Genomic DNA, 27775 nt, shown 5'->3' on the forward strand with positions numbered 1-27775 from the left:
TCTGCAGTGACCTCTCCATCCCAGTAGAAACACGTGGAAGAAACTCATCTTCTTTCAATGAGAATTCCACTGAGCTCTGCAGCAGCAGTTTTGGTTGAGACCTCTTTTCCACTTGTTAGCATTGACTGTTTCACAAGGTGGACAGCCAATTTTTGCATTTATTCAAACATCAAAACACAGCGGGGTCTGGAAGTGGGATCACCATAGGCAGGACTTTGGGTGAAGCAGATGCTGTGCCCAATTTGTCCTGCAGCTCCTCTGCTAAGAAAGTAGCAAGAGTTTGCATGGCTTTACTTGTGGGTGTGCATCTTTTGTCATGGTTTTTTTCACAGGGACGCCTTGGCAGCATCTATTTAAGCAATAGGTTAAGGATGCACTGTGCTGCCAGAAGTTTGGAAATTGCTGCTCTTTTGTTTGAACATGGTTAGCCCAGCTCCTCAGTCAAAGGCCAAGGGTTTAGAGTTAGCAGTTCTTAGGAAGAGTCAGCTCAGAGTGTTAGAAAACTGAAACCAGATGCTCTATGCACAGCAGAAACAAGAAGGTTTTTTCCTTTCCTTTTTCTTTTTAAAGATACATTTCTGAATCTTGCAGTTGTTTTAGGTTAAAATACTATTTGAGAATGGTTTGATCATGCAAACAGCAAGCAGATAAATAAATCCTCCGACCAGTGGGTTGTTAATGGTAGGAGGGGAAGGGCCAGTCTGCTTGCCTGTTACTATTTGCTTCCATGCATCTCAAATTGCATCCTCTGATTGCATCCTCTCAAATTGCATCCTCTTTAGAAGCATGACTTTTGGTTCTCAAAAGCCATTGAGGAAACAAGAGATGATTGTAAATCTGGGACCAGTAATTATACAGACAAATTGTAAGACTTAGATCCATGATATTTTCAGGGTGGAAAGGATCATATATGTATATGTACCTACTGGGCAGCAGCATTTCCAAGCAAAAATTGCACTCTGCAGGAGTGGAGAGGCCTGTTCAGTGCTTAATGGGGACTCATAGGAAAAATGGAGTGGCTTTTTACCAGGACCTCTAGTGACAGGATAAGGACAATGGTTTTAAACTGAAAGAGGATAGATTTAGATTAGACATAAGAATTCTTCATGATGAGGCTGGTGAGAAGTAGGAATAGCTTACCCAGAGAGGTTGTGGATGTCCCATCCATGGAAGTTGTTCAAGGCCAGGTTGGAAGGGGTTTTGAGCAGCCTGGTCTATTGCAAGGTGTCCCTGCTCAGAGCAGGGAAGTTGGACTTGATGATCTTTGAAAGGGTCTTCCATCTCAAACCATTCTACGATTCTCAGTAAGTTTGTACATCACCTACATTCTCCTAGAACCCCCAAGGCAGGCCACGACAGGCCCTGGCCCAGCTGGCAAGTTCAACTGGAGTGGGTTCAGAGCCCACCTGTTACAACTGACTGCTTTTATTTGTGTCTGTTGCACGTGTGTGAGAGCTGTTCTGTGGAGATTGCAGTCTTGTCCTCAGCGTGACTGATGACTTGTAATTTTAAAAGAAGGACCTCTGTTTTGGAGGGGTTAGGCAGAGACTGGTGTGAAATAGGCAGCAATACACTTTAATCATGCACTGTATCATGCTCCTATTTTGAAATAAGTGTCCCTGTGTTGGACACTTCTGAAACAAGGAAAACGCGTTTTATGACTGTGTTATGCATCCATAAAATGGGAGTTTACAACTCTTTCGCTGACAGGCCCTTAAGTAAATAGACACAGGTGGGTGCTGCTGTCACCTTCATGCAAATTACTGGTTAACTAGCTATATAAGTTTGGAGGGAAATACAATGGAAGTACATAGAAGTGCACAGAGTGTCTGTCCAGACAGGTTGGATCAGCGCAAGTCAGCACTGTTCTCTTAGAGCTGGGGCCACCCCATTCATTCATTCATTCTTCACAAAAGATGAGCCTTGTATGTTTATGAAAACAAAAACAAAATAACAACAACAACAAAACACCAGGAAAAGCTAAACACAAGTGAAAATGCTGCAATTATCTTTTTTTCACTTGTGGCAGCCAAAATCCACAATAGCTAAATGAGTAAGTGCAATCAAATGTGACTTGGAACATGGAGCCTGCTCCATATTTGTCCTTAACCCTTTAGACTGTGTATGGTGTTTATTTTAGCATGTTCAATTTCCTGCAGGCACCTTTCTTGGGGATTCTATTCTACTCATATCCCCTTAAAAGCCTTACCAAATATTTACCATGTGCCCTTTCTTGCTATGATTCTGCTTCTCCAAGCTCTTTCTGCCCTGCTGTTGTGTGTCTCCCCATCTTGTCCCAGCTCCATTCTCAGCTGCGGGAGTTATCTGTCTGTGAGCACAAGCAGCCCCCACAGTTTGTTGTTTCTGCTGGGTGGCTCCATCTGTATCAGACAATCTTTGTGGCTCCCTGAGGCAGGACTCCACTTCATCAGCACCATCTCTTCTGCACACTCATTCCTCCCACTCCCCAAGCTGGAGTGAGCTCTGAGTATGGAGGGTATCAGCAGGTGTCACCAAGTTAAGCATGTCTCACTGCGTTTTTCTTGCTTCTGAGAGAGCAGTAAGAAACAAAGGAGAAGGAAAAAGCAGTCAAGAAACAAAAGAGGTGTTTCCAGGTGAGGTTTGAAAAGAGATAGGAAGTCAATAAGGCAGTATGTCTGAGATCCCCATTGAGATCTGAAAATCACTTGAGGCTCCTGTTCCTTTATTTCCCCCCTTTTTTTGTCTTCTACCTCCTACTTTGTAATCTGAGACTTTTCACATGAGTATTCAGGCTGTTGTAGCAGCAACTGTAAGCGAGGAAATCTTGGAGGCTGTGCCTAAGAAAAAAAGAAAATAAGGTGGTGGGAGGAGGAGCTGTAAGAAGATGAGAAAAGATGTGTAACGTAAGAAAAATAAAAGGGCTTTTTAAAAGCTGTCATGAACATTAATTTGAAGGATAGAGAGAAAAAAAATTCACTTTAATCTCAGAGTGATCAAAATCAGCAACACCAACGTGATGATACAAATGGTCCAAATGAAAGTTTAAAAGATTTCAAGAAAGACAAGCCAGATAAACGCCTATGATTTATCTCCAGTAGCAGAAGCCAGGAAAATTCTCTATTCCTCCTCTATGTGTTTCTTAGCTCCTGACAATCAATAAACTTTCTGTTCCAAGAGTTTTCCCCATCTACCCCTCTCTCTTTGTGCTTGCATTATCAGCTGCCTGAGTACAATGTATATTATAGCACTCTATTGAGTGTGGTCAATAGCTTCCCATTTTCATAGAGCTTTTGTCCCATGTCTCAGTAGCCCTGGATAAATCACTGGCACAGACAGATAAATACGTGAAAATTAAGAATGCAGGGATCTGTTAAACCCAAATACAAAAACAAAATAAAGAGAAACAGAAGAGTAGGAAGACAGCACGGTGATGAGACAGGGAATCACCCAGAGACGCACTACCAAGTGAGAGGTAGAATTGGAAGGATTTTTTTGCATTACTCACCATATTTGCATTTCATTAATTTATGAGTTAAAATTTATTTACCCCAGCGATTTATAGGATCAATTTCATATGGCATTATCTTTGCAGTTTATACATGATGCTTCTATTAAGCCCTATGACACTGTAATATAACAGGGAGACAAAAATGTTGGCTCTGCCTCATGCCAAAATTCTGCAGAGCTTTAAATGTCTGTGTGCTGTTCTGTACAGTCATATCATAGTGAGGAAATCCTGGCTCTTTGCAGCTCTCCTCTGGCTGTGCTCAAGTCAGCAAGGGGTACATGCAGGTTCAGGCTGCTGACACAGGGGCTGGGGTGGCTGCAAAGGCTGCAGCTGCACTGGACATCTCAGTGTGGTTTGGGGCTTCTGCTTGGAGGGGACGGCGAGACCAATTGCCTGCCTGTGAACTCCCAGTTTGAATTCATGCATGCTGGAAGTGTCCTTTTGACTTGAGTATTTCTTTGTGCATGTGATAAATGGTTAATTACAAGGTTAATTACACAGAAGAACTGGTTCTGGCAAGGAAGGAGCCAGAATACTTTGTGTTTGTTTCCACATGGTCATGCTCAGATTCCCCCACGCTGGAAGAAAATCCGCCTCCTTTCTGGCTTCTTCCAGGGGACGTCCAAAACCAGTCCTTGAAGATGACCTTATAGCACTGAAAACAAGCAGTTCATTGTTGTAGCATGGAGCTGGTGACACAGAGTCTCCTTTTACTATCAGTATAAATGCATTTTTTTCCTTGTGCTGTAATACCCTTATTGGTGCAAGGAAAGCCTGCAAATCAGCACTATCCTAACTCCCTGGGCTTTCCCTCCCATGCTCCAGACTCTCATTTTCTGCATGTTCACCGGCTAAAAGAAAAGAATATTTTTTTTCTGGTTTGCAGAAGGGATTAAATAACCTAGGGATTACATGGAGCTGGTGAGTGTGCATGAGGCATCCCTCCTTTCTGCTGGGCTTCTGTGGCTGCCTTGTATAGTGGTTGCTACAGGAACTCATCCCCCCCTTGAAGCTCAGGCAGCTGCAGCAGGTGTTTACCCTTGCAGCCAAATCAAGTTTGGCCATTTGCAGGATCAGGTAGGGTAAAAGTGTAAGTGGCTTTGGGAGTGCCTGGAGTGGCCTGTGGCCCTGTGCTGACTGCAGGCTGATTCAGCTGGGTGTTAGTCCATAGGGTGTCATTGGGATTAGTGCTCAATGAGATTGTAGATAAGAATAAAATCGTAAGTTTTGTTCATTAGGAGATCTCATGGCTTCAGCAAAATCACAAAGCATGTCAAAGAGGAGATTCTGTGGGTTCAGATTCCTGACAAGTCAGCTGCTTGCTATGAAACACGTCACTCAGCTGCTTTTCTTACTGATCAACTACATCTTTGTAACACTTGAGAAAGTGAGGCCTCATTGAAATGAGTGCTTCATTGCTACTGAGAGAAAGCAGAAAAGATGGAGGGATGAATGTAGAGGGCCAAACTGAACGGGAGGTGTGGTCCAGGAAGGCATGAAAGCAGGTCTGCTTCTGGAGTGTTTCTCTTCTCTCTGTATGCTTCTGCCTGCATTAGTGGGGCTGGACTGTGAATGTGCAACCTCTGAACTGGAATGATAATATGAACACTTGTCTTCATAATAAAAAATAGGATTTAAAGAGACCTTTCTGGTATAAGCTAACCTTGTCTCAGAGTGGTTTATAATCTGTAATTGCTGGTAGTGAATGCTGTCAAATGAGGTCTCTCCACAGCAGCTGTTTTTATTGACTTTTTCTTCTTAAGCTGCTTGGCACTGTAAAATCTTGAAAGTATTTTCACTTAAAAGAAATTTTATTTTGATTTCTAAGACCAGCCAAAAAACCTGTCCTTGGACTATGGCAGAATCTATGCCATAAAAGATTTTCAAAATCAAAACGTTGCCAGGTCTGACTGAAATGAACCAGGGAATTCATTTGAGTCTCTGCTTCGAAGAGTGCATATAAATCTGCCAAGTGCTACTCTTCTCTTTTGTTTACCTGCTGATGTTGCAGAAACAGGACATTATTGGAAGTTCTGGAGTGCAATAGCAAAATTTTTTAAGTATGCATTTTCTGAGTCCTCATTACCTGTTGTTAATGCTCTTTTGAGTGACTCCTAGTTGAAAAATTAAGGCTCACATGGCTCCCTCTTCCTCTGAATTTGGATCTGGATCAGAATATTAAATACTTTAAAGTTCAGATGTGCATGGATGAAAGGTTTTGATTCCAACTACTAAAAATGTAATTAATTTAGCTTGAAGCTAATAACATAATTATTAATATGAATTCTGAATTTTCTAGCTGTTTGCCTCTCTTAAACTTTTAACACAATCCTGCGAATTTTGCACAAAGTTCATGACAGTCCTTGTCAGAGGTATGCTGGGATGCTGATGGATGCAGAACCTACTGTAAAAGGCAGTTGTGTTCCTCAGCTGTTAGTACCATTGCAAGCCTGGAGAAACCTTTTCTAAGGTGGGACAAGAAAACATCTCTGTTTGGCTTGGAGGTATGCAGCAATAGTGTTTTGTTGTAGTTGCCAGGAATACTAGAGCTGGATGAGATACCACCCTGTTTAATCCCCTCCCTACCTCTTTAAAGCCTATGAGACATGAAAACGATGTGGTGATCTTTGGTAAATAATTGGTGCTTCAGGTTCCCAAAACTCATTTTTTTAAACTTGTGTGAAGATTGATAACGATGTAAGCAAATAAAAAAAAAAAAGGTCCTTAAAATTCCCTTTGGATCATCTTGCTCATACAATATTTCCTCATCCTTTTAAATACATCCCTTTGCCCTTGAGCCCTTGAGCTCCCAGCTCACCCAGCTGTAGGGTGCTGCAGTGTCCACTTGGGTTAATGGGTTATCTCAGGCAGTAGGTTATCTAGATCTTTCTGCTGCTGATATCTCAGATCTTCTGAAAGATGAGAGTTTCCAGAGTGATGGAAACATCTTGCTCATGCCTGTTTCCCAGGGGAAGCATGGGAAGTGCATACCCTCCTCTCCCAGACACTGCTGGCCTCTGCTGATGATGTAGGCACAAGACATAGATTCACTCCCTTTTGGACCAAAGTACAACTCATTCTTGACAGAAGAAACCATGGTTTAGGTATATTGGGTTTGCATAGCAAGGATTTGGTAATGGGGACTATAGGGATGTTTTCTGTGAGAAGCTGCCAGAAGCTTCCCCCATCCATGTCCAACAGAGCCAATGCCAGCCAGCTCCAAACAGACCTGGACTGGTCAGGGCCAAGCTGCTTGGGGCTAACAGGTTTAAGGGGAAAAAACTGCTGTGCAACAGAAGCAAGGAGAGAGTAGTAAAAAAAGGTGAGACAAACAACTCTTTAGACACCAAAGTCAGTGAAGGAAGATGGGGAGGCAGGAGGTGCTCCAGGTACCAGAGCTGGGATTCCCCTGCAGCCCGTGGTGCAGGCCATGGGGAGGCAGCTGGGCCCCTGCAGCCCAGGGAGGAACAGGGGGAGCAGAGATCCACCTGCAGCCCCTGGAGGAGCCCAGACCAAAGAATGTGACCCTGTGGGAAGCTCATACTGGAGCAGGCTCCTGGCAGGACCTGTGGCCTTTGGAGAGAGGAGCCACACTGCAGCGGGTTTGCTGGCAGGATCTGTCACCCTGTGGGGGCCCTGCACTGGAGCAGTCTGTTCCTGAAGGACTGCACCTTGTGGAAGGGATCCACTCTGGAAAAGTTCATGAAGAACAGCAGCCCATGGGTAGGAATCACTTTGGAGAAGGCCATGAAGGACTGTCTCATGCGGGACAGAACACATGCTGGAGCAGGGGAAGAGTGTGACAAGGAGGGAGTGGCAGAGATGTGATGAACTGACTGCAGCTCCCATTCCCCACCTCTCTGCACTGCTTGCAGTGAGAAAGTAGAGACCTTGGGAGTAAAACTGAGCCCAGGAAAAAGGGAGGGTGTGGGGAAAAGGTTTTTTAAAGTTTAGTTTCAATTCTCATTATCCTTCCCTGATTTTAATTGGCAACAAATTAAAATAATTTCCCTAAGTTGCAGCTGTTTTACCTGTGACAGTAATTGATGAGTGATATCTCCCTGTCCTTATCTCAACCCCTGCTCCTTTCATAATATTTTTCTCAGCCTGTTTAGCCAAGGAATGGAGTGACAGAGTGATTTAGTGGGCACCACAGCTTATTCTTGATATAAGAAACCCAGGTTTTCAGTAACCTGAATTTGTGTTTCCATGTGTCTTCCATTTGTTTTCCCTGGGACTGCAGGAAACAGCAACAGAATGCACAGGGCCTGCATTATTTCCTTGGCAAATCCATAATTTTCAACTAGTCCTTGTAACAGAACCATGTCAATATAATTGTTGCACATATTAAAAAAAATCTTGTATTATTGAAAATTACTCAAAATAAAAAAAGAAAAAAGAAAACACTTGAAAATTTGTCTTGTGAAAACAAGCAAAACTTTCGTCTTCTACACCAGGAATAGAAAGAGTATTAAGGTATTTGTCCATATGTTACCAGTTTACAGGCAGTTTTACCTGATGGGATTTTTTGTTCCATATGAAAATGGTCTATCCATCTTAGCAAATTGTGTTTTGAGAAGTGAAAGGGAAGGAAAATTGCTCCTTTTGAGCAGTACAGGCTATCACAACATCTAATCAAGTGGATATTGGTTTCTCATTCTCCACAGCATGAGCTCCCACGGTTTTCTGACCCACAGGTCCCATCTGCTAACAGCAAACTGACACAACTACAGGGATGGACACCATCACAGTCATCACTATTCTCACTGGTTCTACCAATTTTGGATGTGTGGCACAGTATACCAACAGAGTTGTTCCTCTCTGTCCAAAACCTTTCCAGTATGTTGCCATGCTCTTGTGAAAAGGGTTTGAATTCTGCAGTGATGTTTCAGGTGATTCATTCTCTGAACCAGGGAGCTCCATTGCTCATTTGTTTTAGGAAATATTAGTCAAAGTTGTAACTGAGGAAGAGTTTACATTTACCTACAGCTCTTTCAGAAGTAGAAGCTTTGAAATCCAGACTGAAAATCTGCTTATCCCTTGCTTCTAATGTATTTTCCAGTTTCTTTTTCGACTCTTTTGAGTCCAAAACTGAAAGCTGAATTCTTTTCAACCTTTGGCACACTTAATAAAAGATAAAAAGTTACTCAAAATGAGATAGAAGAGAATCTTCATTCATCTTTCCCCAAATAGCCACACTGTTGGAGTGCATTCTTTGGATATTACCTTTTTTATGTCACAATTTTTGAGTCTTTTTTTATCAATTTTTTTTTTCCAGTTTAAATGTCTTGTACATCTTTTGTAGTCCCTCTGATTAAGGGAAAGTTTGCTGGGAGAACCACAGTTTTCTGCATCTCTTGCCATTAAAGCAAGCACCTGCCTTGCTTGGCAAAAGTGCTTGTCTCTTGACCAGAATTTCAAGTAAAAAATTTTGTCTGGGTGAGAGGATGTAGTAGGGCTTAATTAAGTATATATGTGATTAATGAAGAAACACTCTGCAGAAAAACCACAGAAGCTAAAATGGTGAGATTATTCCTTCAGTGAAGATTTTCTTGTCTGTTGTTTTTTGGGAATAACACTTGTTTTAGTTCTCAGGTATTCCAGTTTCAGATAAAATTTGGTATTCTTTCACTTCAGCTGAAGCAAATATAAGAAACTAATTAGCATAAAGCTAAAGATATATCAAAGGCTAAGGTGATGGGGAATGGCTGGAAAGTTGAAAGTTCCTGTGTTCAGGCACAGCAGATGATTTTACACTGAAGGAGAACACCTGCCAAGTCCACGTCAGCACGGTGCTAGTGCTAGTTCTTAGGGTTGTTTATAATAATGTAAAGTAAATTTGAAGCTCACTTTGCGCTTGTAGATTACAGATGCTCCTTTTTCTGCATGCCTTTTGAAGAAGTGGGTGTTATTTAAGGTTATTGGTCTTGCATGAGTAGAAAGATACAAAGTTATGGGTACTTGCTTTAAAACTGATATTTGTGAGGCAGAGCTCTGGTAGTTGTGTGATTACCAACATGGTGTCACTTTATGGCAGTTCCCCTGTATGAAGTGTTCTCCTGGGTGCCCTGTGTTTCCTGCACATAAATTCTAGAATTTCATATTTCTTGTAGGAAGCAGTAGAGGGGACAAGAGGCTGGATGGAGACAAGACTTTGGGAGAGAAAACAAATTATGTAGGCAAATGCTCTGTTGGTTTTCTTTTGTCCTGAATCTGCTAAGGGCTTAAAACTAAGTGCAAATTGTGGGTGGAGACTGTATGGCAGCTCTCAGGACCAGGGCATGACTTAGAATAAACCACCCAGGCCTGTGTGTAAATACAGTGTGTGGTTAAGCCATTGGAAATACATTTTCTGTGCAGAGCATCATGGATTCCGTGCTCCAGCCTGTGCTTCTTACACCTTTTCTCTTGTGTTTCTGCAACTTGTTCATTTAGAACGGAAGTTTTTCACAGCAGGAGACTGCTTCTTGATACATTCCCAGAGCAGCTAATTCAGTGCAGCACCTGTGTTAATAGCAGCTCTGGCATTCTTATCACACCAGCTGGTCATAGAAGGATTCTTCCAGCTGCTTCTTCCCAATTAAGTTAAAAATAGGTGAAAGTGGCCTGTGGTTGTAGTTCATCTCATTTCATTCTATTTACTTTTTAAATTTTCTTAAGCCTGCTATTTGATAAGTGAAGGAGAGTTTAATTCTGAATGTCTTCATAGTGTATTTAATTTTTGTTTACTATTTACTTTGGTGACAGTATGGAAAGTGAAACTAATAAGTATAGAGAATGATGAACTGAACTGTTACCTTGCATAGAGATCTGAGCTAATCTGATGGGAGTTGGCATGACACAGGAGTGGCAGGGAGTAAATAACAAAAAACAAACAAATAAACAAACAAAGATAAGGCATTATTAATGGAGAGTGCATGTAGTTCTGAATAATTTAAGTCAAAAATTTTAGAAGTAAACAAGGCAGAAAATAGTAGGGAGGAAGCATTACCCATTTTTATACAGAGAATTAATTACTTCTCTAAGAGACTGGTCTAGACATGCAAAATGTACTTTTTATTAAGTTCTGGTTCTGGCATGGACCAGCAAGACTCTTTGTTCTCCTGGGACAAAGGCAGGAGCATTGCACGTGCAGCCTTTGTGTCCTGGGTGCCACCAATGGACAAAATTGTTTTTTTCAATCCCCTGAAATACAGGAACATGGAGGGGAACCGAGTACTGAAATTAAGGTACAATGAATTATTTTCCATTCATTTAAGGCACATTTTGTAAGTAGAGCTATTTATAGGGGTTTCTTTGACTGAGAGCAGAGAATATAATAATCTAAAAATAATTACCTTGTAAGAAAAGTGGGAACAAATTAATCTCAATTCTGCATTTGATCCTTGTACAATAGGTAATAGAGTGATAAAACTGGTGTGAAAAAACACTGCAGTAGTGTGTCAAGCTGTTTTTTTATTCCATTGCAGATAACTGTAAGGGATAATATTTGAAACTAGATGACAAGCATTATCACATATCATTTAGCAGTGGAGAAGTAAGATAGGATCAAAGCTGGAAAATTGAAGTCCTTGGGAACAGTAAGAAAAGAGAAGAATTCAGAAGAACTCTGGGCTCCTTAGAGCAGGTCAACTGTTGTTGTAAAGAGATCCAACACGTCATTACATTGCAAAGTATGTGCTAAAGTCTGTGTGTCTGGAGAACAGGTTATAAGTCTTAGCCTTTTCTTGGTCGCTGTCATAGGAACTCAATCTATCATTAGAAAGTCCAGCTTGTGCTGCTGGTGATGTACTTTCTTGTCTTTGCCATCATTTTATAGCTTGCTACTCAGTTTGGTACATGATAGGAGCTTCAGCAAAACAAGCTTGAAGTTAGTTTTATTTATCCTGAGCTACACATAGTAGGTTTTTGGGGATTTAGAGTTAAGTTCACTCTGATTTTAGGGCTGTTGTTCTCACCATTGCACATGCATTTTCTCCATAGAGGAGCAAAACACACTCAGATGCTGGACGACAGGCATTGTCTTTATGCATTGCTGGCAGTGCTGTGGTGGTTTGGTAAGCTCACAGATGACTTATGCTCGCAACAAAAGTCCTTCCTTCCCTGTTCATACTTTGACATCCAGGTTGTTAACATTTAGTCTTAGTTATCCAGTATAAGTGATGATTCAGCCACTCTCTTTCACATCCCACCAGACTCTATTGCTCTTGCCAAAGCAGGTGACAAAGGAGGATGGTTTCTTTATTATTACTTTTTAAAGTTTTATTTTTTCAGTTTCTGGTTTTGGCATTTCATGTTCTTTTCCTCATCCTATGAGACTGTTAGATTGCTTTGTTAAATGTTTCTCTTGTCTTTTCTGTGTTTTTAATAGTTTCCTTTCTATTTAGATTCCAGATATTTTCAGATTTAACTTGAGATTCCCTGTAAATTTACAGGTTCTTTCCTCATCAGATTAAAGAATCCCATGGCTGACTTTGAAAATGAAAATATGATGGATTATATTTGATCTTCCTCCAAACAGTATTCATCTTTTCCCCCTAACATGAGTGTGTCCAAGCATGCCACCTTTTATTTTCTGCTCTCAGAACTAAACACTTTGAGAAAACATTAACAAAATGTTCAGGCCTCAGGAAGTCAGATGAGACTCCTCATTTAACTCTTCAGATGAGAGCTAGAACCCTTCTTACAAGTTTCAGAAGGTCTTTTTCTAATTCCAACAGCAAGGTGATCTGCTTGGGAACTAACAATTCTGAAAGGGATTAAAAAAAAAAAGGTAACAGAATCATAATGCCAAAAAATTTTTAAGTGATGTTCTTAAGACAGATTTGAAACTATTAAGTTGCAGTGCTCTAGTGAATGAAAGTGTTGGGGCTTAATGCATACCAACAGTAAAAGGCAATGTTGCATATTAAGGGATCTACCATCTTCTGGCTTCACATCAATGAAGGATTAGTGTAATGCCTTCTCAAAAAGCATCCAGACCCAGACTTTGCTTGCAGTGGAAGGTTTTTTCCTTTCTGGGGAAATCCCACAATACAAAATGTTTCCAACACTTTTATGTAAATTCCCACACACACCTCTTAAGGAGGAGCTACCTGAAACTGGGATTCTCCAAATTATTTTTAAAACCTCAGCAGTAAATAATTGACACAGTATGATGCTGTCTGGACAAGCACTACCACATTTTGTCACTCCATGTTGTTTCAAATTGGCTGTTCTCATTGTGCTTTAGCACAATCATATAATCAATCTAATTGGTTATATGATCATCATTTAGACATATGACCTTGTTAAATCCTTCCCCAACAGATTAAATTGCTAGGCAATTAACAGAATTTGAGGCTTTCCATAATCTTCATGCTGTCTACACATGCACAAGGATAAGTGAATTTAAGTAATGAAAATCTTCCACATTTCTCAGTTTTGTGTAAATTGTATTTTTCTATATTTTTTGTGTTAATATTTTTTTTCCCTTTTTAGGTACTACATAGAAATGGCTTTATGGATCTGGCCACTGACCATCTTGAGCTCTTTTTGCATCACCTTATCCAGAAATGAGGAACTGAAATTTTTTCAGAGTGCCACAGAGCTAAATCATCTAACAGTGGATAATGACACTGGGATAATCTATTTGGGAGTGGTAAATGCGCTGTATCAGCTTACAGAAAACCTGGAAGTAATCAGATCTGTAGAAACGGGTCCAAGAAAGGACAACAAAAAATGCACACCTCCCATTGATGAAAATCAATGTAAAGAGGCCGTACTGACTGACAATTACAACAAATTGCTGTTGCTGAACAAAGTGGATAATACAACTGTGGTGTGTGGAAGCCTTTTTAAGGGAATCTGTGCCATCAGAGATCTACAAAACATTAGCGACGAGAAGTACTACGTAGACAGCAGTGGAGAAAAGTCTTTTGTAGCAAGCAACGATGAGAATGTATCAACTGTGGGACTGATCACTTCCTTGAATAACGACCGGGTGCTGTTTGTTGGGAAAGGGAATGGACCAAATGACAATGGCATCATAATCAGCACTCGGCAGCTTTACGCCAGGGATGGGAAAGACATTTTTGAAATGTATACAGACTCAGCAGCTGTTAAGTCAGCTTACCACTCATCAAGCACACAACAATTTGTGGCAGTTTTTGAGGATAAAAATTATGTTTATTTTATTTTTAATCAGCAAGAGAAACAACCTGTCAACAACCGCACACTGATTGCACGTCTGTGCAAAGACGATGCCCATTATTATTCCTACTTTGAAATGGACTTGGGTTGCAAAGATGATGAGGATGGTGCCTATGACCACTGTCATTCTGCTTACGTCACTACCCCTGGAAAAGAACTGGCTGAGAGCATGGCTCAGCAAGGACAACCTGCAGATACTCCCTCAGATGACAAAGTTCTTCTTGCACTCTTCAGCAAAGTCAACAAAGATGACGGCTCTCTAAAATCTGCCATGTGTGTGTTTTCCTTGCGGCAGATCAATGAAAAGATGGAAAAAAACCGGAATGATTGCTACACTAAAAAGAATACCAGCTCATTTTACAAACTTTTTTCAGCAGAAAACCCGTGTGCATTACATGGACTGGTAATATGAAAAATATAATTATTCATTTTGGAATCTGTGTAAAGTTTGTGGAAAGAATACAACAACATGTTTTAGGGTGGCTTTGAGCTAAACTGTATTAAGACGACTGAAAACTCAATAGATGGATTTACTATAGAAATGGAATGTGGGGGGGTTGTGGACCGGGTTACATAAGAAATGACAAAATTTTGAGTGTCTTAGAAAGGATCTGATGTTTTCTCAAAGATAAGTGTTTCTTTCCCAAATGCATTTATTTTAAAGGGCTCCTTCTGGTAGAGGAGTTATTGAGTCAAATGCAGGCATTTTTTACATACATGGTTAGCTTCCAGGTAGTCGCTGTAGACAACTGTAGCTTCAGTCAATGTATTTACAATGCTCTTAAATGGTATTAAGATTCTTTTAGATGGTATCTGTAATTCAGCATTTTTTTCTCACTTGTATTTGTATCGTTAGACAACTGAAATACCCAGATTTCCTGTATTCAGGTGGTGTTCATATTTTGGTGTGGCTCAAAATACTTGTATAGCATGACAGCCATCTTTTTATGGCCTGTCATTACCTTGACTATAAGGTTTTTGAAGAGTACTGTTACAACCATTCAGTTACTGTTCTTCAATCTATGGCTGTATCTAAGAGGCAGTTTTGAGCATTTCTGTTGGCTTTATGATTGTTTTGCCCACATCACTCTATTCCCAAGCCCCACTTGTGCATGCCACTCATTCATTACTGCAGCCAACCCTAAAATGGGTTGAGAAATTGAATCATCTTAAAAATAACTCAACCAGCTTTTAAAAGGATGTCTTAATTTCTCAGCCTGAGCAAGGTACACACTTGCATAAGCAGCTGATTCACCACAACTTGAGAAGTGGTGTGCTGTAGTCCAGGGAGAGGAGTGAACAGCTGAAGAGATGGGGCATGGGAATACCTTTTTTTGGTATTGACCCATAATTCTTCATCTTGTGAGACTGAAGCCATCTCCCACACAGTAAGTCACTAGCACTGATGAGTCAAAATCACACATTTTGCTTCAAACCACCAGTGTTACTTGCTGCAGTACCCTGCATATGGGGTGAGCATCAAACACAGAAATCCTGAATGTGATGAGTGTCCGTGGCTCCTGACAAAAATAAGGTGTGGATTTCAGATCAGAAACATGTTTTTGTTACCAAATATAGCAGGAAAGGCAAGGTGTGAATGAACTTCCTTCTGGTAGCTCTTGCTGCCGCTCAGGATTAAAGCGTAGTGAAGAGGGAGTGTTTTGAAGTTCATGAGACAGTTGCCAGGGAGTTGCTATTTTATGGATTGCAGCAAAGTAAGAAACAAAACAGCAATTATAATAGCAGTCTTCAAGGCAAAGTTGGTTAAACCAGTCTCTATGACATGTTCATTTTAATTAAACCAACTGGTTAATTTTTAAACCGCTGCTATTATGCAACAGAAAAAAAATTCTCTCCCTGTGTCTCCTGGAAAGTGAAAGCATGGAAGCTGTTCTCAATTAGCACGCTGCTATCTGATTGCTGCCTGTTGGCTGGGGGCAAATGCCCAGACAATCAATTTCTCTCTTCCTACTCTTCAGTGTCTGAGGGGTATTATATTGTCTAGCAATAGGGCTGCACTTCACTCTTAGCTGGGAATTAGTGATCTGAATGTTTAACATCACTCTGTATTGCTATTCCTTGTTAGAACGCAAGCAAAAACTTCCCCTGTGGCTCCGAACACCTGCCGTACCTTTTGGGCAGCAGGAATGGCGTTGTAGAGAAGCCGGTGCTGCAGAAGGAAGGGATGAACCTCACGGCCGTCACCGTGGCCGTGGAGAACGGGCACACCGTGGCCTTTCTGGGAACGTCAGATGGGAAAATCCTTAAGGTAACCAGCTGGATTGGAAGACTGGAAGGTGTATATATAAAAGGTTATGAAAGTCAAAATGGGATTTATAAGATCTCATACTAGGAGCAAATTCTCATGGAGCTTGGTTTTTTTCATCTCAAAGGAAAGACACATAATTTCCGATGTACCTCAGCTATGTGATACACAGATTGAATTAGCATTGCCTGAATGACACTTTTCCTGAAGGATTACTTACCTACTGCGAGCTTTATATAAACAGCCTTAGGTAATCTAACAGCTTTAGCCTTATCTCTATTCAAACTCACACTGGTTTAAGAGCAACTTTTCATTTTGTAGTCATTCTGGCCATTCAGTGAATAGAGGTGGCAATACAAAGCCCAAGCTGAAGCTCTGATAAATTCTGGTTGTATGGTGCTCAAGGCTTCCCATGTTTGTGGTGTTAAAATTTCAAGACTGCAACACCAAACACCTTCTTTTGCTTGAAGGAGAGTGATGGCCATGTCCAGCCTTAAACCTAGCACTACCAAGTCCCATCAAACCACATGGAAAGTCATATGGATGTGGTGCTTATGTGATGATTTAGTGGTGGACATGGTGATGCTAGTTTAGTTGTTGGACTCTGTGATCTTGGAGGTATTTTCTAACCTTATTCTGTGATTCTGTGAGTCTATGTCCCTAAGTGACACACCTCTATCTCTTTTAAATATCTTCAGGGATGGTGACTTAACCAGTTGCCTGGGCAGCCTGTTCCAATGGTCAACAAAACTTCCTGTGAAGTATTTCCCAATATCTAATCTGAACCTCCCCTGGCACAAGTTGAGGCCTTTCCCTCTCTCCCTCTTGCTTGCTAGTTGTGAGAAGAGATCACCCCCACCTCACTACAACCTCCTTTTTGGTAACTGTAGAGAGTGTTAAGGTCTCCTGTGAACCTCTCTTTCTCCAGACTGAACACCCTCAGCTGTTCCTCATAAGACATGTACTCCAGACCCTTCACCAGTTCCGTTGCCCTTCTCTGAATACTCTCCAGCACCTCAGTGTCTTTCTTGAAGATTCACCTTAGTCCTCCTTTCGTTCTTAATATATTTTTAGAAACATTTTTATTGTCTTTTACAGCAGTAGCCAGATATAATGATAATTGTGGGGAAAAGGCAACATTAACCACCTTTTTTTTTTTCTTCCACAAAATAGGTGTTCCTGTCATCCACTGCAACTGAGTACAGCTCTCTTACTATCGAACTAAACAAACCTGTAAAGAAGGACCTGGTCCTTGATCAAACCCAGGAAAATCTGTACGTGATGACCACAGACAAGGTAACGTGTCCTGCTTGCATTAGGGTCCCAGCCCTTTCATTTGCTCTGCAACTTAACCTGAGATTTATACATTTTCCAGTTGTTCCTGGAAATTGCCCTATTTAGTGGGACTCACCCTACTCTGTGTGTATGAAGACCTTTCTCAAGTCAAAGCTGATGGACTTGTTGTGACTCGGAGAACTGTAATGTCGGTGATGCTTAGCAACAGGGAATAATGGGAAGTGAGATCCCCTCTGGAGCTGTCATACAGGCTCTGTGGGAGGGATGGAGTGGAGATGTTTGGCACCAGCATGCCTCAGGGTCAGGCAGCCCCAGCGCTCAGTGTGGCATGTGTGGGGTACCAGTGGATGCGGTGGCTGCCATCAGATCCTTTCAAGGGCGCCTTAGGACTCAGGATGCTCTCCTGATGGGTTCTCACTAACACGTCTGTAAAGCCAGCAGTAGTTTTTGTGAGTCTTAGTGTCAAAAACTAAGTAATGGAGAGAATTATATATTTGGAAAACACTTTCTTTCAAGCTTCTGCGAGAACCGGGTACAGTAGGAAAAGTCCAAGTTCACTAGGAAAGGCATGGGCAATCTCTCCTAGGCCCCTTCTCTTTGCTGTAAGGTGAAGGCACAATGGAGGTCTGTAAAAAATGGGAGGGAAAAAAGCAAGTAGGAAATGAGAGAGATGCCAGATTCTTCTCCACCCCCAGGGGTAATCCTCTTCTGACACTTTTCTTTGTGGAGGCTGGAGCTGCCAGCCTCAAACACTTTGTTCAGCAGCTTTCCAGGACAAGGTGGGTGACAGGCTGTGACCATCTGCAGCCCTGCCAGTGACATGGAATGCAACATGGAAATGCTCCGCACCACTAACACAGGGAGAATGAGGGGACTGAAAGAGAATGAAAGCAGAATATTTGAGAAGACAGTGCAAGAAAAATGTTTTCTGGCTGTTTTATAAAGGGATTAATATAGATTCCTGCTGCGGGAACGTTATAGCCTAGCTGAAGGTTTTTAGGCTAGAAACAACGTTGGAAAAAATGCCAGAAAACTGGCTGATAAAGCATTTAATAATATGACGGTGTGGGAGAGAGGTTACTTTTTTCTTTTTTTCGAGTTGTTGTTCCTTCTCATTTGGCTCCTGTTCAAATTTGAAACACAGCTCCAAGCTTCAACATTGTCCACAAAACTCTGGGTGGCCTGGCCCCCCATTTGACAAGCTGGCACATAATGTAAAAGCCCCAAGGTCTGCACCAGGCTACTGTGTGTGCTGCTGAGCAATATAAGGGATAGCAGCAGCACTGAAGGAAGACAAGCTTTCTGATGACAGTCAGCTTAAAATGGTAGAATTTAGAAAGACAGCAGACAACTTTTTATCAGAGAAAACCTGCAAAAAAAAAATCAATTACTACAAAATTCTAAATTTTAAATTTAGAATGCAGCAAATTTCTGCTGAAGAAAGGATTTTACTTAAATCTTTTCCAAGTAGCTCTTGTAGACACTGCAGTTTTTGAATAATGTGAATAATAGTTTTCTTTTACAAAATCTGTTTAGCTGAAATATGAATAGCTAAAGTTGGGAGCTCTGTAATGGCATTGCATTACTGTCATCTCCAGGAGTTAATTACAGTGAGCAGTCCCACCCACTTTTAGAAGCAGATAGACAGGAGGAGAATGGAGGCCTTTGGAGCTGGGAGAAATAAGGTGACATAAGCAAGGGGGGAAGAATAAGAGATGAAATATGCACTTCTGGCTTAGGCATGGCTGTGGGTTGTGGGAATAGAGATATCAGAACCCCAATTTGTGTGTTTTAATGATTGAAGGTAAATAATAAAGAACAACTGGCTGCACTGACAGGCATGCATGCTGCTGAGCTACCAGGCAGATGCAGACTGTCTCAGCATTTAGAAATTAATTGCTTGGGCTCTGTGAGCACTTGAACAAAGTGGAAGTGGTGATGTGGTAGGTGATAGCTTCTTTAAAAAGAAATCAGAGAAACACAGAAATCAGGGAAAAACAATACAGAGGTTAGGATCCATAGTGAGAATCAAGTTCTTCCTTTCCTGTTTCACCTTTCTTACCTCTTTTCTCCCAGCTTCTGTTGTGGTGCCAAGAGCAGTGGGGGGTTTTGAGCAAATGCTTTCAGCAGTCAGTCCCCTCTGCTCCTAAAGTTTAAACAGAGAGCAGGAGAAACCCCTTGCACCTTCTTGTGGGACTTGGAAAGGAGCTTAGCACCTCTGTGCTGCTCATGCTGGTTCATTCCAAGTGTATATCACTGGTAGGATCCCAGATTCCTTAAGGTACTTAATGTATTTGGGGGAAAGCAGTCACTGTGGTAGTCACTTACCATGATCAAGCTTGTTTGCTTGTTTTAGTTTTTAGCATTTTTTGATTTAGAGGGCCAACTTGCAAAGCTCTAAAATTAATTTATTTGCATTTTTGTAATTGGCTGTTAAAGGAGCTGGTTTTTTGGGTTTGGTTTCGGTTTGGTGGGGTTTTTTTGTCATTAAGGTCACACAAAACTTGCAGAGACAGCAATCTGTAGGGCTTGTTTATGCCTGCCAGAACTGTGAAACAAATATTTTGTCAAATAAAAAAAAACATTGACTGGATATTAAATTACTTATGGGTACCAGTTAGTGAATGAGTGCCAGTGACACAGCTCCAGTTAGCTAAAAAGAAGAGAATGCTGAAAAGGTAACCCCTGTATTAATAAATGCAAGAAAAATGCACAATATTGACATTTTCCTTAACTGAGTAATTTTCTTTAACTCTCCGAATATGAAGAAAAGGCCAAACTCAGACTGTCAAAGTGACTTTGTAATTGCCAGTGAGATGAGAATGGCATTATATTAAAGTGAGACTATAAAGCCTACATCTGAGTTTCTGCTCCTACACTTTTGTGCTCCTTAAAAGTAAAATGTAGTCATAAACTGGAAGATGTATGTCCTGTTTTCCTCTTGCATCATTGCAGCAGCATAGCTAAAAGGAATGGCTCTTCTTTCTGTGAGCCAAAGAAAATGTTGTTTATTCTCCGCACCAAAGGAAATCAAAACTAGAAGCTGTATATTTACTGGGGGAATGAGACATGAGAACTGACAATGTTCTTTCCCCTGCTGCTTCCTGTCATAATTATTTCCATTTTATTTAGTGACTGTATTCATGGTGGAAGGTTATGCACGGAGAAGTGCAGTAACCCAAAACACCCTGGCTCTCTCGCGCTTGCAGACTTTCTGAAATGCCTTCTGGCTGGAAGTGCATTTCCAAACAATTTCACCTCCATGGTAGTGATAGGGAGAGGAGAATATTCTCTTTAAAAAATGATCTAGTCACTACCATGTTAGTCTTTTGAAAGTAACCACCCTGCAGTAGCCGCTTCTTGAATTTAGAGCATCGCTGATGCAGTTTCTGTCCTGAGGTGTAGATTTCCACAAGTAATATAACTGGAGGAACTGAAAAGCTCAATTTTTGTAAAGGTTGCTCATAATTCTTGATTATAACAATGTCCTACATTACTTTGAAGACAGATTAGATAATACTGGAGTGGGGAAAAGAAGCAGAAAAAAGTATGTGAATTTAGACTTTGTTAAGGGGGAAAAGAAAGTATGTATAATATACTTAATACACTCAGGCTGAGCTCTGAGTATAATAATACAGCTGCCACAGGCAATGAGGCTGTACAGCTAAGTCCACAAATGTTTCCACCTCGTTATGCCACCTTCAGTTGTTAGGTTTGCCTTGCTCTTGTTTTTCCAGGTGTACCGATTGCCTGTGCAGGACTGCCACAAGTACTCGGACTGTGAGAAGTGTGCCCAGGCGAGGGATCCGTACTGCGGCTGGTGTGTGCGGGAGGGCAGGTGAGTGCTGCCAGGGGTGCTCAGCCGCAGCCACTGCAGCTGCTCCAGCTCTGACCTGTGCTCTGGGGGGCTGCTGGGCATGCTGATCCCAGCCCTTGGTACTCAGCCTTGCTCTCCTGACAGTCATTTCATTTTATCACAGACATTGATATCAATATTCTGTGCACACAAAAAAGTCCCCGTTGACTTTTTCAGATTTGATTAGTTTGGGAAAATGTATACTTATCTGCTGGCACTGAGAATGATTATACATCTTCTAAGTGTATGTTTTATCACTATTTCAATTGTACAGTCACATGGTCTCCCAGAAAATAAAAAAAAATGCTCCCTATTTCAGATTCAGAAACTACTGCGTGTATTTTAAGTACATCAGTAAAGTGTAAAAAAGAACATAAAAGAAAAAAGTGTTCCATGTCTAAAACAGGGTGTATAGTTCAAATGCTGGTTTTACATAATCATCTATCAAGATGTGTAGCTACAGGGAACCCTCACCTGCCTGTAGGAGAGCAGAAAGTGACATTTTGCTGACTATCTGCAGAGGTTCACTGAATGAATATTCAAGCACATGTAAACTAGGACAGCACTGAACAGCCCTGGAATGTCTCTTCTTTACACTCTGCATTGATTAGAGTGCCGAGAGGGAAGAGCAGTCCTGCAGTTCTCTTTTTGACTACTAAGTTAATTAACCCCTTGGCATGAGTGGTTGGGAATTCATGATTCTAACTTCTTGCTGTTGGAACAAAGAGGCTGTTTAATTATAATATGCAGATGAATTTCAGGCTTCTAGTTTCCTGTCTGAAAATGTGAACTATCACATTGGGTTACCTATCAGCCTGATGTAGCATAATATGGAGCACTGCAGAGAAACTTATGTGGTGTATGCGGGTTTATGTAATATACTGTAACTCCTCCAGCCTGGGGTTTCAGTTGCTGTGGATGAAACCTGAGAATTTGGAATGTAACCTCAAACTCCTCCTGGGCTGCTGGGAGTTAAAGGCTTTGGCATATATCATAAAAAAGGCAATTTTCCTTAGATTTCCCTTCAGGTTTCTGATATGACCACTGACCTCAATATCTCAAAATATTAATGGTTTCTGAGAACAGGCAAACATGAATTTTCACATTTGCTAATATTATTTCCAAAGGGGAGAAAAAAAGTGCTTCATTTTAAGTTTCAGTTCTGTCTCATGATTACACACAGCACTTAGTAGTGTGTTTAGGGATATATTATGTGAATGTTTACTCTGTATGTAAATGATTTGTTTAAAGGAGGTTTGACAGTGCTGTGCAACAGCTGCACTGCATTAAAGCCCCTGATGAGTTAATAGTCAACTTTCTGCTACAGCAGACAGAGATACTCCAGCATTTTCTTTTACACTTTGCACAGAATGGAAAGAATACACATGAGACTATCCCCACCTCAATGAGCTTTTGTAGCCCCATGCAGCTTCTGTACTGCAGCATTTCTTCCTGTACTTGAGCTGGGAAAATCTTCTGGTGTTTTTGGTGAGGCTGCACAACTGCTCTTGTCTTCCACAATTGTAACACTGCCTTGGCAGAAAGAGGTTTTAAATACTGGCAGTTGATAACGAAAACATTTCCTACAAAATAACATTTGTAGCACTGGGGTTACATGGAATTTATCCACAAGCTTGTATGCTCCCAGCAATACTTCTCTGTTGCATCTTGCTCTCTTGAGTGCTGTGTCTCATCAGTGGCAGCACATAGGTGTCTGCCATTTGACCTGCAGGAAAAAACAGTCTGTGCCCGCTCATTCAGGATGTTGTTGCGTATTGCAATGGAGATTATCAGCTTGATTTCAGATGGCTCCACTGCCCCATGGTTCCTATGCTGTCACTGCCTGGATTTGGGTTGTCTGATTCAGGGTGCTGTCCAAAATAGTATAGGCGCTTGCACTTGGCATGTCAAACCATCAATTGTAATTGCACCACTCATTCTGTTAAAAATTCTCTAATAGCAACCCCACTACTCAATATTAAAGCAAATTTGTAGACATCTTGTGTTGTAATTTCAGTCTCTAATCGTGAAATTGTTGCATAATTCAGAGAAAGCAGAGTCCAGCTATAATACTGCTTTGGGTTTTGTTCCTTTTTTTTTTTTCAGGTGCACAAAGAAGGCAGACTGTGGTACAGCTGATAAGGAGAACCACTGGCTGTGGAGTCCAAGTGGCACATGTGTGACTATCATTAGTGCAGACCCTCTAAATATGAGTCGCAGAGCTCCTGCTAAGGTATAACAGGAAGATGATTTCCATAAATATTCTTTAAGCACATTGATGTGACTACCAGAAAGATGAATATCTGATTTCTTTATGCACAGTGGAGACTAGGAATAGGAGGCTGTTTTGGTGTCTCAATCTCTGTCATTTCTCACAGTGCTCTTTTTTGCCTGCTGCTCTTGCAGGTTGAGTTCACGTTTCTGACCTGTGTAAACCAAAGTGATGCACTAGTATGGATGATAAAGCACTTACACTTACCTGAATATTATGAAAGTGTTACACAGTGTTGTATAACCCATAAAAAGTAATTGGTAGGGGAGATTTCATGCTGCCCTTTCAGCTTACTTGAGCATGAACTTAAGTAAGCAGTGAAGCCATAAGATGTTGCTTTAAAATCAGCAGTGGATTTGCCTACACAGCGGATACATGGAGAAGGTAAATTCAGCATGCAAAATGACTCTGTGGCAACAAAACTACAAAACTGAGTTTTTGGAGTGTGATCAGGGTGTCATAGCTTGCTGTAATTCCAAATGGGGCATGCCAATGCAGACTGAGTGCTTCCTGGGGGTGTTCAGCAAGTAAAATCAATAAAATGGCTTTTAATTCCTCTTAATCAGAAATAAAGAAACTTTCTTTCAAGTCACTTCAATTCCACTTGTAAATTATGTAAACAGCATTGTGTTAAGGCCATTTCTATGCTGAATAAAAATATTAGTAGAGTATAACTGCTTTCAGTGAGAAGGGGATAATTGTCTTTTCTACTGGCAATACAAAATGGAAAAAGTTAGACTGTATAATTAACACATTTGAAACATTAAGTCAAGAACGGGATCCCAAATTTCAGCTGAATTGTTTTCTCTTTCCTTGTTAAGTTTTCCCATCTTATTTAGTTATTTTTAGTTTGTCAAATGCTTTCTTTCTTGAGGAAGATAAGATCTCATCACCATTCAGAAATCCTTTCTCAGTATTGAATTTTTTGCATTTGCATGGAGTCTTGAGGAAGCCACTTTTCTGTTCATCCTTTTCAAACTCCACCATTTCCAGCCTATCCAGCTCTGTTTTCATTATTCACTAAGAACACCTAAGGTTCATGTAATATTAATTAATTTTGTCAGGGTTTAAGTGTTAACCACTCTGTTTACTGTTGCTAAACTGGATGCTGAGGACAAGGATAAAAGGTTTTGGGTGTGACTGTACAGACAATTTTGTTCTGGTCTAATGCATTGACAGGACAAAAGGTTTTTGTATCAGTTTAATTCCACAAAGACCCAGCCTGGAAAGACTGGTAGGGGTTTAAGGAGAAAAGATTAACAGATGGGAAGAAGTAAAAATTGAAAAGGAGAGCCATGTTCTGTGATGTTAGGTATAATATCACCTTTGAAACTGAAAATTTCCAAGTCTTACTGGGTCTTAGCTCATTTCTTCCAAATATTTTACCATTTTAAAATTTTATTTCCAGGTGGAACTGACTGTAAGTCCTATGCCAACTTTGACTGAGAGTGACAAGGTTTGCTGTACCTTTGGTGAAACAGTGCATTCTGCTCAGTTGAAAGACGGGGTTATTATCTGTGATCCCCCTGATATAATTCCTCCAACACCAAAACATCAAGGTAAAGAAATATTGATACCCTACATGGATAATAAGAGAAAAGAACATAGGTTGCTGTTTCCAATGTTATGCTCTTATATGAGGTGCCTACAAAATGGGTTTTTTTCCTCTTCCAGTCCTTTTCCCCACATAGTCTGTTGCTGAGCTGTCAGTTTGCTCAGACTTTTTCTGTTGATATATTTACAAGCTGTAGCATTCCCAGTGTTTCTGCTGGGAACCTGAAACAGTAGCTTGGGAGAGACATAGACATGGAGTCAGAGAGGTGCTATTCTGAGTCCCAAACAAACAAAACCCAGTTACCCTAATCAAGCCCAAGCACTCTGACTTGCGGGGGCAGAAGAGATTTCTACCTGCTTCAGCTATGAAGGAATTTGTGTCTGGCTTCTTAGTTTTGCTCCAGTCAACAGTACTTCAGGGGCTTTTTTCTGGTTCATGTTACAAGGCTATCCTTCCTAGCATCCAGCCTTCTGCCTCTTCTGTGTGTCCTCCAACTTCTGCAGCAGTAAGCCTGATGGAAAAATACTTCATCGTATAATTAAAGACTGCACCATTGTTCTGAAGCACTGATTATAGGCCTGAGGTCTGTTGCCAGCCATAATTCTGTGCAGCTTCCTAGACAGTGCTTTGTTCATGCCATAGTTCATACATCTTGATGCATAAACACATGGAATGAAACTCATTACACAACACTGTTTATTATGTATCAAGTTTAAAAATCTGAAGAGAAATTACAAGCAAAAAACATGTGCTCTTACAGCTTGCAGACGTACCCCTGAGGATAAGTCTTTTATATGCATTTTAGCAGTCATGAACTGTCAAAGTGGTACTTGGAAGCACTTTTTAAGATAAGTTTCAATTCTCTTAAGGCTGAAACAGGTAAAAATCTAATTTTAGTTGCAGGGAGAGTAATTACATTAAAATCTCATTATTGAATTTTACACTAGCTGGAGTATGTTGTGTTATATCAGATTCGGCTAAGGGCTAAAGCAGCACCCTGTTATTTAAGGCCAATTCACATTCCCTAAATATTTTGTAAAGCAGGACACAAAGCAATGGGGTTGATAAATGTGATATCTGGATGTCATCCAACATTAAATGTAAGACTAGAAGTCTGTCAGAGAAGGCATTAGAATAAACAAGTAATCTAGAAATAATATGACTCTCTGAGTTGGTTGCACATCTGAAAGGATTTTCAAAAGTAATATTCTCATCCAGGTGGGTTTTGAATGTCTCCAGAGAAGGAGACTTCACAACCTCTCTGGGCAGTCTTTTCCAGTGCTCTGTCACCCTCAAAGTGAAGATGTTTGTCTTCCTATTCAGATGGACCTCCTGTGTCTCAGTTTGTTTTTTCTTGCTCTGTCTGAGCAGAGCCTGGCCCAATTCTTTTGATACCTGCCCTTAATATATTTGTATGCATGGTATTTGTATATTCCTGGCAGTCCTGAGACATCCAGTTACTGTTTAGAAGCCCTGTTGATGTTGGAAAAGTCTGGGTTGTGGTTGGTTGCTTCCAAAAGGAATTTCTAGGAAGGATGCCTTTTCCCAGTCCTGTTGTTAGGAAATCCCCTGTCACTGCTGTGAGTCTGAAGTATTCAAGGGGACCCAGTGCAGGCAGAGGTAACTTCCAGCCAAGCAGCTGATGGTCTTCCAAGAACCTGTTCAAGGAAAGCAGAGTTTGAAGTTGCTCAATAGCTTGTGAAATAGCTTGTCATAAGGGCTTAATGATTTCTGCAAAAGGTATTTCAAACAGTTTCACTCTTTAGTAATAATCCAGACAAGAAGTACATTTGTGGAGAAATCATGTATGGCAAACTGAAGCTCACAAATGCCTGTGGTAACTGTTGCAGGCACTGTTGGGCATTAACCACAAAGATCATTTGCTTGAATTCATGTAACATTTTTAATTCAAAATGAAAGAAGTAATTTTACATGCAGATATATTCATATTTAAGAAAATGTTTTATTTAAAATTACTGTTCTTGTGCCAGTTTTCGTCTGTGTTCAATTATGTCTTTAATCAGTTTTCCTTGTTCTTCTAGACTCTTTAAAAGTCTGGCATGATAATAGCACCACTGAAAAACACTTCCATAAAACAAAGCTATTCTTTCATTTTGCTTCTTCCCTTTTTTCTCTCTGTTTTTCTTCTGAGAATCCTGCTCTGAAAAATTTTGTAAAGCTTAAAAAGACAAAACAGAACTTACAGACTTTAAGTCATGAGATCCAGAGTGTTAACACTATAGTTAAATATTTGCTTATGTCCTGTAAATTAATAAAATTGTTATCATTGTATCATTCATCTCAAGAGCTGAAGAATTCAACAACCATTTGGATAATTTTTTTTCTTTTGTGATAGATCATGTTTCAGTTCCACTTCAGTTAACCTTTGAAAAGAACAAGATTTTTTTTGCATCACATACTTACCCTTTTTATGACTGTGGAGAAGCAATGAATCTTATTGAGAATCAGCCGTGAGTATTTCAGCTTCTTAAATGTTTAGATCCTGTAGCTTGGTGTGTTAGGTAACTGGCACCTGAATTACTCAATCATTTCATAATTAAGCCTTTGGCACTCAGAATTTGCTAGTGTCCAAATCCTTTTTCTTACATTTTAATGGAGTTTAAAAATGGTTGAAGGGCACCTGGTGAGCCAGCATCATAAAGCATGGAATAGCAATATTCATGGTACATATAATTAAGGCCAGTTCATTGTGTTGCCATTTCTGTAGCTGCTAATGTGTCTGCAGGTGAGCAATGTGGACATTTGTGTACCTACTTGTTCCCTGTAATGATGGTAGTTTGGTGCTTTGGGTTGCAGTGCCTTCAAACAGGGGAGGTGCAGCCAGCCCA

The 27775-nt window shown here is 40.6% G+C and overlaps 1 protein-coding gene across 11 annotated transcripts in view; it reads left to right on the plus strand.

The window, feature by feature from the left end:
* The window catches only part of PLXNB2 (plexin B2), a 251912-nt gene that overhangs the window by 159873 nt on the left and 64264 nt on the right, over positions 1-27775 (plus strand). For all 11 annotated transcript variants that reach the window (XM_030961143.1, XM_030961139.1, XM_030961142.1 and 8 more), the window contains 7 exons: positions 12971-14084; positions 15768-15950; positions 17121-17243; positions 20981-21081; positions 23206-23332; positions 24780-24930; positions 27283-27397. In XM_030961143.1, coding sequence (XP_030817003.1) covers positions 12971-14084; positions 15768-15950; positions 17121-17243; positions 20981-21081; positions 23206-23332; positions 24780-24930; positions 27283-27397 — 1914 coding nt within the window. The remainder of the gene's footprint in view (positions 1-12970; positions 14085-15767; positions 15951-17120; positions 17244-20980; positions 21082-23205; positions 23333-24779; positions 24931-27282; positions 27398-27775) is intronic.

Source organism: Camarhynchus parvulus, chromosome 1A (assembly GCF_901933205.1).
Source record: "Camarhynchus parvulus chromosome 1A, STF_HiC, whole genome shotgun sequence".
Taxonomy (NCBI): Eukaryota; Metazoa; Chordata; class Aves; order Passeriformes; family Thraupidae; genus Camarhynchus; species Camarhynchus parvulus.